We start from the raw sequence: 12,549 nt of genomic DNA, 5'->3' as shown, positions 1-12,549 counted from the left end.
AGAGTATAGAGCTGTCTTCGAGAAGGACTTTGACTGACCATATATCCTTGGATACAGATAAAAGTATCAAAGAGTCCAAAGTCTCCAGTACGTCATCACGAACTTTGCTGTACTTGTAACCATTGAGCATTGGGAAAAGGAGAACTACAAAAGGTGCAATGCAAGTTGCTTCTCCATTCTCGAACATAGCTGGAACTGAATCCGCTAGCGACTTAAGCAGTTGCAAGATCTTTGATATTGGTTTTAGATCCTCGTCCTCCTGCGCAGCAATGCACCTTGGCATGACTGTCGTTCAAGTCATTTGCAGCCAACATTTGAACAAGACTCTTCAGATCTTCCAAGATTACAGGCTCAGCAATCAAACAGCTACTAGTATAAACGACCAAGTATCCGCATTGTTTCATCATACATCATCATCATACATCATCATGAGGGGACCCTCAACTCGAGGCGCGTATGGGTATATGCTGGCGGGTAGGGGCGACAGAGAGCTAGTCTCACCTTCCAGGAGCTTCATCCTCATCCTCTTCAGCGTCTCGTCCTCGGGGTTCTCATCGTCTGCCGCGCTGAGCTCGTGGAGCAGCGACAAGACTTCTTCCATGTTCTCCTTCACTCCCTCGTCCTAGGGAGGGAGGGGGTGGGTGCGCTGGTTGGATTGATTGGAGGGGGGTGGGGTCTTGTTTGTGGCAAAGTGGCGGGAACTATTTCAAGACTGACTCCGTACGGTCGGCAGTGCGGCCCGCCAGTGATCGGACTCCGGCGCCCGGGCCGCGGCCGGCTAGTACGGGCCGGCGTCGGAGTCCTCCATACTTGAAAGCCTGGCCGGGCCCGGCCGGGCCGCGCGCACTCAGTGCGGCACTGTGCTGCCTCGCCATGATTCTGAGCGCCAACGCTCTCGTCACGCCGCCGTCACAGGGCCGGCGGCGGCGGCGCGGCGCCGCCGCCTCGGAAGCCGAAGTGACTCAGCCCGTGAGGGGGGGGGTTTGCTTTCACCGGGGTGGATTGGGAGGTGGCGTGTTTGCCCGGGATTTCAAGTCAAAACAGGGTCCAAAGAAGCCTGTAGGCCCCCGGCTGCACCCCAGGAATTCGGAAGTGAGATCATGAGGTAGTCTACTAATCAATCACTGTGTTACGGTGAAGCCTTCGACTTATGTGACAATTTTATTTTAGGCTTGAAACTTGGCAAGTTTGAACGTCGGACCTCCCTACCCGGAGTCCGATCACGAAACACACTGTGAGGCCGGCTCATTTGAAAAATCACCGCCGCGTGACCCTACGGTCGGACCGTGACGCCCGGCATTGAAGATTACTATGATTAGCCGCGTGATGACTGGGTACTAACTTCCGTCCAATGATCAGATCGGATGCGGGCGCGGCCGGGCGCGGCCCTGGCCGGAAGTTCCCCCCCCGCAATTATGGCAAAATCGGACGGTACCGTACCGTAGTACGGTCGTACTACCGTACTTCAAGCTTTGCGTTCCCCCGGCCCGTCAGACGCCGGGCGGCTGCCGCCTGGGCCCCCGGCCGCGCGCGGCGGCCCGCTGGCCCGGCCCTGCGGCTGTGAGCCTGAGTCCGGCCCGGAACCCGGGCCTGAGTCAGTCGCCGGAACTTCAACACTGATGAGCCTGATAAGAACTTAACTTTGAGTAAAGAGATAAGAACTCGGACAACTGGATTTTAAAGTTCTGCCGGGCAAGGAGGCTCATCCGATTATTTTACTACAGAAGAGATGAGTGGGGGGCGAGATAATAATAATGGTAGTAAGTTAATACTGCAGAAGCAAATTGCCCAGGGTCGGATCTCAGTCGTTGTCAGCAGAAAGAAAAGTGAAAAACAAATGTTACCAAAAAATGTCTTTTCGGTCTACTGCTGACCACATATCCTTTGCACCTCTCCACCCTCGCCTTCCGCCTCCCTCTCCTGGTATTTCAGCTCGGCCAGTCCTGCTCCTCCTCACTCGCGACCCTCACTTTCTATCTCCTCCCTCTCTTCCTCGATACCTCCTGGACGCTTCCGCCGCCTTTCTCTCTTATACCCGCACTCTACAGTCCTGACAAACATCATGGTCTCTTTTGTTTCTACCTTCTCACGCCCGGCTGTCTCCTCCCTCGCAAGGCGCGCTCTCGCTGCTGCCAAGCCTGCCTCCTCCTCCCGCTCCCTCTCTACCCTCGTCACCTCCTCGCAGTCGATCCTCCTCGACGACACTGCCGAGCCGGCGCTCTGGCAGTGCTTGCCGGAGTGGTGCAAGGAGCACAAGAAGTACAACCAGGTCTTCGTTCTGGGAGATTCGGTCAGTGATTGCGAAGCAAAGATCGAGAAGGGACGGCCAGCAATACTTGGCAGCTTTGCCAGCAGCATTGAGAAGAGGAGGAGGCGTTTTCTCATCGCACGGGATCCTTTCTGGGGAAAATAATCTCCAGGAACGCTGCACTGTATCATATGTGTAAAACATTTAAACGTTGTCTCGAGAATGTAGATAAGGCTGTGATGGTGATGGTGATGGTGATGATAGTGATTGTTTTATTTACCAATGAAGGTTTCATTGCGTTTTCTCGACTTCCAATGACTCGAAATCACTGCGAATGACAAAGACATCTCATCACGTCCATGTTTTCTTGGTCCTTCCTATGTTGAAGATAGTTTAGATGGGAATATTGATGTAAATCCAAGAGCAATGTATGAATCTGGAAGATTCATCACCAAGTGAAGAGTACAACGTGTGCTGACCCAGCATATGTCCAGAGACTTGAATTTTACAAGACTCTTACAGTCCTCTTGCGTATGAGTGAGGAGAGGCAGGAACACATCACAGGCCCAAGTTCTTTCACATTTACACAGGCAAGAATCAGATTTCTGCCTCGAGAAAATCATCAGATAACTTTCAAAACATTCAACATTATGTCGATCGTTTCCACGCTCGTTGACTAGCTCGACGTCTCTACTGTTGTTGGCATTGCACCTAGCATAGAAATAAGTAAATCCTTCCCCTGCTAAGTCTCCTCGGCTTACTTGTTGGCCTCCTCCTCCGAAGGGATGGCCGTGCTCGCTTTCCGAGTCCTCAGTTGCTGCGTCTCCTCCCTGCCAAGGTTCAGCCATCGAATGGATGGGAAACGAGCACAGACCTGCGATGCCGACTGAGCTGAAGCCCGAATCTGCTTGGCCATCTCCGTCTTCCAACCATCTCAGAATTTTTCTCGAAGACCATTTGGCTTACCTCTGTGCAAGGTTTCGCCACGTGCTCATCAGCTTCATCGTGGGGCTGCAGGGAGTCAACAAGGAGCTAATGCTGCCGCGAGATTTACCTTGAGCCTCTGGGGGGCTGGCAACAAGCCGGCAAGCTTGTTCCAGACATCAGGCTCCATCTCGGTCGGGCTAGGAAACTTGACACTGCAAGGAATTTCATCAATGTTACCATGACGGCACATGGTGGGATATTCTCTCACGTGAAATGGATGAAGAGGTTGCCCTTGTTGAACTGGTTGCCTTTGATGGGCATACCTTCCCCCTGCAGAACAAACCCATCAGAACGAGGGGAAGCACTTCCTTCAAGCACGCACTTGTACGCACACCCACGAGCCTGGCTGCGTAATGCATCCCTTGGGTGACGTGACAATGACCTTGTTTAGAAATGCTCTCAGTGAGTCCACAACTCACTGGTCCAGTTAGCTACCTGACGTTTGTCCAGATGTGTGAAGGCGAATTCGTATCCGAACAACGCCTCTCTGCGCAAGGTCCATCACACCCCAAGGAGCTTGTTTTCAGGTATATTCACACCTGAGGCTCAATTCATGCTCCATGGTCAAATGTGCCCCTCCACGTTTGAATCTGATTGAAGAGACATGAGCGAAGAAATTCATCTACTTGAGTCTTTCATACTTCGGATGTTGCATCTGAGAGATGATCAAGATGACGTCGCCAGTGATACAACCTGCAAGCTTGTCAAGAGATCTTGCAGCAGACTGACAGAAGGCCTTAGAACCAGGCATCTCATCCGCCTTCTCCTTGAAGACCAACTTCCTTCCGTTGTCCATTCCCCTCTCGATGCGGACCTCAAGTACCTGCAGCCAGAAGATGTCACAAATGCGACAGACTGAAAAGGTTGCAATACCTCTTTCTTCTTTGTCACCCTTCCTTGCGAATCGGCGATGTGGCGATTCAAAGCCATTTTCTTCGTGCTCCCACAATACAGTTCTTCAAGTGACACAGAAAGCTTGTGCATAACATCTTGCGTCTTGCGCTGTCGAGGTCTTCCGCCGCCACCACCGAAAATATTGTTGAATATTTCGAATGGGTCTACGCCTGCCTCTGAAAGCAGCAAGAGAGGGTTAATACAAAGGTGGTTGTTGAGGAATCGAGGCTCAAGCACCTCCCATTCCTTCCTTGAGAGCGTCTTCACCATGCTGATCATAAATTTTCCTTTTCTCAGGATCACTCAAGACCTGTCGTGATCTCCATGAGACATCGAACAATGAGAAGTTATGAGAGTGGAAAACCTCGTAGGCAGTTGAGATCTCTTTGAACTTCTCAGGATCACCTGATACGGAATCAGACAACTACTTGTCAACAGTTGGCAGGTCAAACCTCCCTTGTCTGGATGGTTTTTGATCGCAGCTTTGCGATAGGCTTTCTTGATCTCCTGCTCCGAGGCATCTCGTTCGATGCCTGAGGGTCACATATTATGTTGAGCTCTCCCAGCATCGAGGAGTTCTCGTCACCGAGCAGCTTGTAGTACTTGGTGTTGTCGCTCTGTGGAGGCCCTCCTCGTGGTGCTCCTCCTCCTCCATCAGCAAATCCTTCGAAGCCAGGAGGAAAGCCTCCCGAGAAGAAAGAAGATCCTCCAGGGAAACCCCCACCAAAGGACCTGCAGGATACATATAAGGCGACAAAGTCGTGGCCTGCTCAAGCTCACTGGCTGAAGAATACTGGCATTCCTCCTCGAAGACGGAGGGGAATGCTTGCTTTGCGTCCATTGAGCTCCACATTCAGCCTGCTCTCCAAAATTGTGCCAGCCCCCTGAGACATTCATGTGTAAGACGAGAAATCAGTATCTGAGTGGCGGCGTAGACGAAGTGCGAGATGGGAGAGAGGGAGACTTGACCTGAGTGCGCAAAAGTCCAAGGAGAAGGAAGCATGAGAAGACGAGGAGATGGTTGAACTTCATGGCTATGACAGGCCTGGACTCCTCGCTCCTGGCGGACCAAGGTTGGAAGTCAGTCAAGATCGCTTCAAGCCAAAAGAGTGAGAAAGAAAGAATCGCCAGTCATGGCTACAGAGGAGAAACTTTAGTAAGTGAGAAGGAAATGATCTACTATTTGGTCCGAGACAGCAGAACAGAGTATGCAACAATGAGGGCCTTCAGCAGCGCTGGGCTGTTGTAAGAAAGAAGCTACAACTCGCATAGATATGACATGTGGCTGAGAGAATACAGATGAAATTTATGGTTCGGGGATGTGCAAAAAGGAAAGCGAGCGGAAAGAAAAATGAAAATGAGTCTCACAGCACGATGGTTCAATGGCAGGTTGGGGAAAGAATCAAGGAAGAGAGGAACAGGTCCGTGGTGAAAAAAGAAAGGAGAGAGGAATGGAAGAAGAAGTAGAAGGAGGAATGGAGGGGGGCGACGAGAGGGCGGGGAGTGAGAAGGATGTAGAAGTGCAGGAGAAGGGGCGATAGCGTGCAGGAGCCGAGCGGGTAGCAGGAAGAGTGCGTCAGCAGGACACGCGCGTCGAGCATTGCAAGCGAGGCATGCAGGGGCAGAGGTAGGGGTAAGTTACATTGGTAGGTGGGGTAGTGAAAAAATGGGTGGTATGGTGGTAAAGATTAGGCGGTACTGTATATGAAAGTAGGGGTGGGGTGTTGCCAACGAGGGGTGGTGAAGACTTACCAGGGGGTGGTGGAAGACATCTCTTAAAGGAAGGGGTGTTCCTAGGGCCCAAAAGGTATCAAATAGTGGGTGGGGTAGGCAGTGAAGTTGGGAGGGTACAGTGGTGCTTGGGCCATGGTAGGGGTCTCCATGTCATGGGTCCGATCCATCATTTACTGAGACACGAATATGGCGATTAGGGGGTGGGGGTGTTTAATGAAGGGGTGGTATCAGAGGAACGAGGAGGCTCACAGAACTTCCAGACCCCGAGTAAGTACCCCCCCTCACTACTGCTGAAAGAACTATGTGGGGTGGGGTGGTTCTCTGAGGCGGACTTTTAAGCTGTCATGGATGGCCCGGTACAGTTTTATATTGAGCTAGAGCTGGATAAAATAAAAAGCCCCGAGCTAATGTAGTTAGCCGACTACAACATGGGGAAGAAAGTTAGAGCGCGTGTGGGGAGGAAGTTGGGGGGCGGGGGGGGGGGGAGGGAGAAGGCAAAGACGACGATAATGCCTGAGATCATGAGAGGGGTGGAGAAACAGGAAGATTGGGCATGTGGCAACACGGCGATTTGATGAAAATACAGCAAGTCTGCAGGTAATCACAGGAGTTCGATAGAAGGAGAGTGAAGAAACGGTGACAGTTCAGGTCAAGTGAGGAGATAAAGATGCATGAAACTTTCATTCTTGGGTGAAATCTCATATGTATGCGCTCGCAGATTCCCTCATGCAAGAGATGGCTGAGAAGTTATAAGCTGCGATATGAAGTTGATCAAATACAAGCATGAATCGTTTCTGGGGGGAGCAGGTGCTGACGACGCGAATCTTGTAGCATTTCTGATAGCACGCGAATATGACAGGCTGGTTGTTTTGCTTCATCGGCTTTTTTGTTCTCCTTCTTTTCTTCTTCCTCGGGATCTACCCGCAACTGGTTGGTTTTACTTCAATCTCGCTCCTGTGCTCGCTGACGAAGGCTGTATCGCAGGAAGACTACTGGATGTGGACAGCTGATAGATGTTATGTAATCGCACAGAACAAGACGTGCAGTACAATCCCGTCTGAAGATGCTTGCTCAGTCTCTGTGCGGGTTCTCATGGAACGGAACCCAGTGAGTCTTGCTGTCTCTCGTTCCCTTTCTTCGGCTGCTGTCATGATGATGATGGTGCCTAAGGTATGTGCGAGAGAAATCTGCACCAAGAGATCAGCTACCGTCTACAACGACCCCAGCACTGAGGACGCCATGTAAGAACCACCAACCAGTTCTTCAGACGTTCCCTCACCCCTTTGGTGCTCGTCTCTTCAGCTTTGGCTTCGCAACTACGCCGTGAACACAAGGTTAGAGTCTGGTACATGGATAGCACTTAGCTCCTGACACATTGGCTCCTTGAAGTCATGTATGCTACGAGAACGACAGCCAGGGAGTCGTCTCATTCCATGAGCCTTCCTCGGTGAAGTGAATCTACTTCATCATCTTTGTTGACAGACAATCGCAGGTCACTACCAGCCAGATGCTCGTTGCGGTGTTCGTGAGCATGATGTAAGCCTCCTCCTACTTTCCTCTTGTTCTTGGTGCCTCACTTGTCCTCTCTTCTTCTCTTCTGCTCGTTCAACTTGTTCTTGCTGAATTTCTTTGACTCATATCATTCCCTTGTTGGATCTTCCTCTTACATCTTTCTCAGCTTCTTCGTCCCGGCGTGCATTTTCATCCCGGCCTTTCTCCAGCCGGTAAACGCGGCTCCTTCCCTTGCCCCGCCCTCTATCCTACTTGTATCATCACACTGCTCTCGATTTCGTTGCCGTATCACTTTCCCCACTGTGTGCTTTGCCGCCTCGTGACCGCCCCTCCTGCTAAAGGGCTCGTACATGGCTCAATTCTTGAAGAGAATCGGGATTCAGAAGGTAGGAGGAGAGGGAATGAAGAGGGCAGGAAGAGGGCGGCTGAGCTTGAGGATTGGACAGTCAGAGGAGCTGTTGGAGCATCATGAACTGCAAGAGAGCCCGACGCATCCGCCCAACTCAGCGGTAAGAGTACATGGCAGCAGACAGAAGAGCCTGAGTGTAGTGCTGCAGGAAGTGAGCCTTTCCTCCAAGATCTGGATGGACGTTAATACGGGCAGTAGAGACAGCCCGCATGCCAAGCCTTGATCGTCAACTATTCTCGTCTATTGCCAGCTGCTCTCTCCAGCCTTCTCTCACTCGTCTTGCTCAAATTTGGTGCTGTAAATTTCCTTCTCCATTGCTTTCACGTCTATCATAGTCCGACCTCATTCGTCTTTCTTACTGCTCAGCATTATCGCTCATCAGCCGTCCGTTGCGCCAGCTCTACATGCCTCGGCGTTGGGTTGAAGAATTCAATGAACTGCTGATCTAGAACGTGGACCTGCAGTGAAAATTCAGCGAGGCGGGAACAGGCGGATGAGAGGAACGCGGTCAAGCTCACTGTTATGAGAGTCGCCTCAACAAGAAGAACAAAGCAGGCGGTAAAGACACCACAAGCTTGACATACCTTTGTTCCCGCATATCGCCGGTACTCTTCAAAGATGCTTGTCAACGACCATTGATCCAGTTTGCGGAGGCATCCAACCACACACCCCTACCAACCCATCAGCTGGTGCTTCTGTTTGCTCTACACCGAACATCTCAGCCCCCCCTCCCCCTCTCAGCGTGTGCATGCTCTCCTCACTCTCGTCATCACCGTGCGGTGTGTTCCTTTGGTGCAGTGAATTAGGAGGGGACGGTCAGCCGTCGCCTCAAGGACCTGCAGGATATGATCGCTGCTCTCTCTCGTCAAGCTTCTGCTTCACCTTGCACAAGGCCTCTGATAGCACTTCCTCGTCCGAACTCAGCAGCGGTTCCTTGTTGCCCTGCAGCACCAGCCGCGTCCACGTGATGTTGTTCTGCGACAAGGTTTAGGATTAGGGTGACAGGCAGTATGGAGCAAGTTGAACAGAGGGGACGAGGCTGAAAAGAGCAAAAAGGAGAAGAATACCAAGAAAAAGGAGGCGAAGGGAAGGAGAAGAGATGAAGAATAGGAGAGAGAAGAGTACAAGAGGAGGAAAACTAAGGTGAGTGAAACATACCTGTCGGAAGAACGTTTCTGTCTCTAATGTGTACTCATGTTCGCTGAGGTTCAAGACTGAATGAAGAGCTAGCTTCTGTTTGTTAAGATATTAGAAAAGCAAGAAGTCGACTCAAGTAAACATCATGTTCCATCAAGATGTCGACTCAAGTAAACATCATGTTCCATCAAGATGTCAAATCAAGTAAACATCATGTTCCATCAAGATGTCAAATCAAGTAAACATCATGTTCCATCAAGATGTCAAATCAAGTAAACATCATGTTCCATCAAGATGTCAAATCAAGTAACATCATGTTCCATCAAGATGTCGACTCAAGTAAACATCATGTTCCATCAAGATGTCAAATCAAGTAAACATCATGTTCCATCAAGATGTCAAATCAAGTAAACATCATGTTGCAAGTAAACATCATGTTGCACCAATCAAACATTTCGAAGGCACAGAAATCTGACAATTTCGACCTTGAGAAATGCAAAATTCTTCTTGCCGGGAAAGCCGGATCGATATACTCCACGGCAAACTCGGCTGCTCCACAAGGTGAGGATGCAGAGAAGGGATTGGAACGGTCAAATAAAACAAAAGATATGAATGGGGACGAGATTCGCACCCAAAGTTTAGTGGCGGAATGAGCAGATCCTGCATGTGATCGTCAGACAAACACAATCAGCGACGAGAGAAGAAGAAAGTTTCAAGGGCAGAGAGGCAATCAGCAAGACGCAAGAGGTTGAGGTGCATGAAGCATATCACTTGTTCGAGCTTTGGGTCAAGCTCCAGGCTGAGAGCATTTCCACAGGACAGACAACGATAGACCTCACATCTGATCGATGAGTTAAGACCGCAAATCACATGGAGGAGAGCAGACGACCTGTCCTCCTTATCGCTCTCGCCCGCATCTCTTGCTTGCAGCAAAGGACTCTTCATCGAGTTATTTGCCCTCGTTCTTCTCCTTAATCTTCTTCTTCTCCTCTTCTAACATCTGCAACCCTGTTACCTCTTGTGATTTCAAGTCTCCCTCACTTACAACTTTGAACAAAGCTTCCTCAAGCTCTGGAAATCGCTTCTTCTCCTGTTCTGTTTGTCAGATGCTTGCGTGCCATCAATTCATATGAACCACTCTAACATAGAACATTCACGATTCGCAAAGTTCAGAGGACAAGTTAAAAAGAAGAGTTCGTGAGTGAAGAGGCGCAATCGAAGGGAGATCACAAGGAAATTGTAACGCAGATAGATTTCAATGATCAAGAAGGTTTCGGTAGGAATGGAACCAAAGAAAACAAGAGAAGGAAGACGATAAGAGATGAAGGAAGACTATGGTGGATGGACATGTCTGAGAGAAAGAAGACTGTTGGAGATGGATATGGACATTTCTCACCTCCATCGTCTCTCGTATCACCCATCCTAGCATCGTCATGCCGAAGGGAACGGCAAACCAGAGCACCGCCTGCGCGTCTCTGTGCCTCCACCCTGCCATGCCGCACAGCCTTCAAGCCTACTAACCCACCCTACACATTTACACTAAAACTACCCCCACTAGTCAACAGCCTGGCCGGCCGGGACGGGCCCGGGGTCTAAAAAAGTTGCCGCCTCTTATTGTTTGGAGTAGAGGTTCTCGCTGCCTCTCCTTTTATCTATGTCTTTATCTGAGGCGGATTTGTTAAATGCCTCTATTGTCGTTTCTGACTTCACTAGGATCAGGTGACTGCGGCATGTTCCTACTAGCGGCGTTGAAGTTGAATCGTCAAGGGCTCATGCTCAACCCGAGGAACTTGCGGGCCAGATGGCTCATGCGCAGGAGATCCCTGAAGGAAAAGGTGAGAAGACAAGCCAAGTTGAGAGAAGCAGAAGCCGATGGGAAGCAGCGACTAACTCACTTGCTGCTCGTCTGGCTTATCGCCTGATTGTTCCTGGTGCACATCCACCACTGCAGAGTAGCAGCGTGAGAGCAAGATATACGGAAAAGGAGCAGCAAGAAGGGAACTTGAGAAGCAGCAGGAAGGGAATGAGCGGAAGCAGGAAACCAGGTGCAGGTCGGAGCGGGATCCAGGAGCAAGGCAAGGGGAAAGAGCAGGAGCAGGAGCAGGAGCAGGTCTGAGCGGGCGCGGTAAGGGTACCTGGACAAATTCTGCTGGCTTGACTGCCATGACGCCAGGATCCTGTCCAACAGACTTGAGCTTAGAAGCAAAACATAGAGAGAAGGAGCCCAAGACGATGAAAGGCGTAGAGGGTTGACGAGGGGGAGGGGAAGTAGCAGGAGCCAGCAGGAGAGTCTCACAGCCATGGCTTGGAAGTTCTTCTCCAACTCGTTCTCGCCTATCTGAAACCTGAAGAAGCTTCAGCCATCGACCTTAATCCCTCATGCTTGTGCTCCTGCCCTTGCTCATGCTCTTGTTCCTGCCCTTGCTCATGCTCTTGTTCCTGCTCTTGTTCCTGCTCTTGTTCCTGTTCGTGCTCTTGCTCCTTGTGCTCCTGCTCCTGCTCCTGCTCCTGCTCCTGCTCCTGCTCCTGCTCCTGCTCCTGCTCCTGCTCCTGCTCCTCCTGCTTCTACTCTCAGATCTCACAGCTCATGAAGGGGACGCATTAGCTCCATCGCATCGAAGTCACCAGTCGAATCCTGCTCAGAGGATAAGAAGATTGAGAAAGCGGCAATATAGGAGGAAGCTGTGAGGCGAGGGAAGGGGACGAAACAGGAAAAGCTTAGGCGGAGAAGGGAGTGGGAGGTTAAGCAAGAGAGGAGAGAGGAGAGAGGAGAGAGGAGAGAGGAGAGAGGAGAGAGGAGAGAGGAGAGAGGAGAGAGGAGAGATTTGAAAGGTGTGAAAGGGAGGGCAGGGGATTTGACAAGAACAGATTTCCTCACCCTGTCAATCTGCGCGAAGAGGAAGCGGATGTATGGAGGAGCCAAAGTTTTGGTCATGAACTTCACCGCACGGCGGTAGGACGGGTTTCCGTCGCAGGTGATGGACCCCTCCTGCATCCACACGCGCAGAGAAGAAAAGGGGGGTATCTCCCTACTTCTCATCCACTCCCAGTCAAGATCCCTGAGCCGATCAAGCCTGCGAGCATGCAGCCGCTGGGAGGCGGAGGGGATCCGCAGGAGGAAGATGAGGATCGCGTCGACAACGCAGCAGAGGTCCATGCACTGAGACCAGTGTGAGAGTACGAGGAGAAGAAAGCATGTGGACAGCAATATCAGCAGGAGATTGGGAGGAGGAGATTGAGAAGGACAAGAAGGATGACGAAATGCAGGAAAGAAAATTTAGCTGCTGCTGATGGTAATGAAGATGATAATGATAATGATGATGATGATGATGATGATGGAGATGATGATGAGCATTGGAAGTTAGAAGGGTTCGGTAAGCATCACAGGAGGAGAAACAGGAGTGCAACAGCAGCACAGAGGGCTTTGTGAGCTACTCACACTTTTGGACAAATATCCGCTATCAAGTAGCTCTGCTATCGCATCAGCTTCCGAGTCAAAGTTTGAGACAAGTCACCTTTCTGTACATCTTCTGCAGTCTGAATGATGTTGATTACGTCATCGAGATTGTTTTCAATATGCTGCTCCTCTTGATCGCAAAGCCGCGTCACGTGTTGGAGGACAGACTGC

General features: G+C 50.7%; 5 protein-coding genes across 5 annotated transcripts; 2 read left to right on the top strand and 3 right to left on the bottom strand.

Annotated features, from left to right (window-relative positions):
* Window positions 1-2,062: 2,062 nt before the first annotated feature.
* On the top strand, window positions 2,063-2,413 carry GUITHDRAFT_148723 (hypothetical protein; the record flags this gene model as incomplete). Its single annotated transcript, XM_005819224.1, has 1 exon — window positions 2,063-2,413. One exon carries the CDS (start codon window positions 2,063-2,065, stop codon window positions 2,411-2,413), a length of 351 nt encoding a protein of 116 aa, XP_005819281.1.
* Window positions 2,414-2,938: 525 nt separating this feature from the next.
* Window positions 2,939-5,022, bottom strand: GUITHDRAFT_121532 (hypothetical protein; the record flags this gene model as incomplete). Its single annotated transcript, XM_005819223.1, has 16 exons — window positions 2,939-2,959; window positions 3,010-3,078; window positions 3,123-3,170; window positions 3,215-3,259; window positions 3,303-3,387; window positions 3,444-3,505; window positions 3,558-3,617; window positions 3,671-3,722; window positions 3,775-3,825; window positions 3,877-4,058; window positions 4,109-4,305; window positions 4,367-4,439; window positions 4,494-4,534; window positions 4,582-4,662; window positions 4,716-4,861; window positions 4,910-5,022. The coding sequence occupies 16 exons, from the start codon at window positions 5,020-5,022 to the stop codon at window positions 2,939-2,941; spliced, it is 1,326 nt and encodes a 441-aa protein (XP_005819280.1).
* Window positions 5,023-6,579: 1,557 nt separating this feature from the next.
* On the top strand, window positions 6,580-8,072 carry GUITHDRAFT_156371 (hypothetical protein). Its single transcript, XM_005819222.1, has 11 exons — window positions 6,580-6,670; window positions 6,723-6,793; window positions 6,848-6,970; window positions 7,034-7,106; window positions 7,167-7,197; window positions 7,253-7,310; window positions 7,356-7,399; window positions 7,542-7,587; window positions 7,717-7,761; window positions 7,822-7,884; window positions 7,933-8,072. The coding sequence occupies exons 1-11, from the start codon at window positions 6,625-6,627 to the stop codon at window positions 8,005-8,007; spliced, it is 675 nt and encodes a 224-aa protein (XP_005819279.1). The 5' UTR covers window positions 6,580-6,624; the 3' UTR covers window positions 8,008-8,072.
* An 80-nt stretch (window positions 8,073-8,152) lies between these two features.
* Window positions 8,153-9,587, bottom strand: GUITHDRAFT_82431 (hypothetical protein; the record flags this gene model as incomplete). Its single annotated transcript, XM_005819221.1, has 7 exons — window positions 8,153-8,242; window positions 8,369-8,455; window positions 8,558-8,611; window positions 8,667-8,759; window positions 8,943-9,017; window positions 9,407-9,470; window positions 9,553-9,587. The coding sequence occupies 7 exons, from the start codon at window positions 9,585-9,587 to the stop codon at window positions 8,153-8,155; spliced, it is 498 nt and encodes a 165-aa protein (XP_005819278.1).
* A 1,096-nt stretch (window positions 9,588-10,683) lies between these two features.
* Window positions 10,684-12,078, bottom strand: GUITHDRAFT_121530 (hypothetical protein; the record flags this gene model as incomplete). Its single annotated transcript, XM_005819220.1, has 6 exons — window positions 10,684-10,744; window positions 10,817-10,866; window positions 11,057-11,098; window positions 11,218-11,266; window positions 11,504-11,556; window positions 11,800-12,078. The coding sequence occupies 6 exons, from the start codon at window positions 12,076-12,078 to the stop codon at window positions 10,684-10,686; spliced, it is 534 nt and encodes a 177-aa protein (XP_005819277.1).
* Window positions 12,079-12,549: the final 471 nt, after the last annotated feature.

The sequence above is a fragment of the Guillardia theta genome (genome assembly GCF_000315625.1).
Source record: "Guillardia theta CCMP2712 unplaced genomic scaffold GUITHscaffold_237, whole genome shotgun sequence".
NCBI classification, from domain to species: domain Eukaryota; class Cryptophyceae; order Pyrenomonadales; family Geminigeraceae; genus Guillardia; species Guillardia theta.
Note: the sequence above shows the minus strand (reverse complement) of the source record. Positions and strands in the feature narration are given on the sequence as shown.

What these genes read in the sequence shown, in the direction of transcription:
- GUITHDRAFT_156371 (XM_005819222.1), top strand. Translation starts at nt 6,625, where the DNA reads ATGAAGTTGATCAAATACAAGCATGAATCGTTTCTGGGGGGAGCAG. An exon ending in TCGGGATCTACCCGCAACTG is followed by an intron (nt 6,794 to 6,847) that starts GTTGGTTTTACT and finishes GCTGTATCGCAG; the next exon opens with GAAGACTACTGGATGTGGAC. An exon ending in TCCCGGCCTTTCTCCAGCCG is followed by an intron (nt 7,588 to 7,716) that starts GTAAACGCGGCT and finishes CTCCTGCTAAAG; the next exon opens with GGCTCGTACATGGCTCAATT.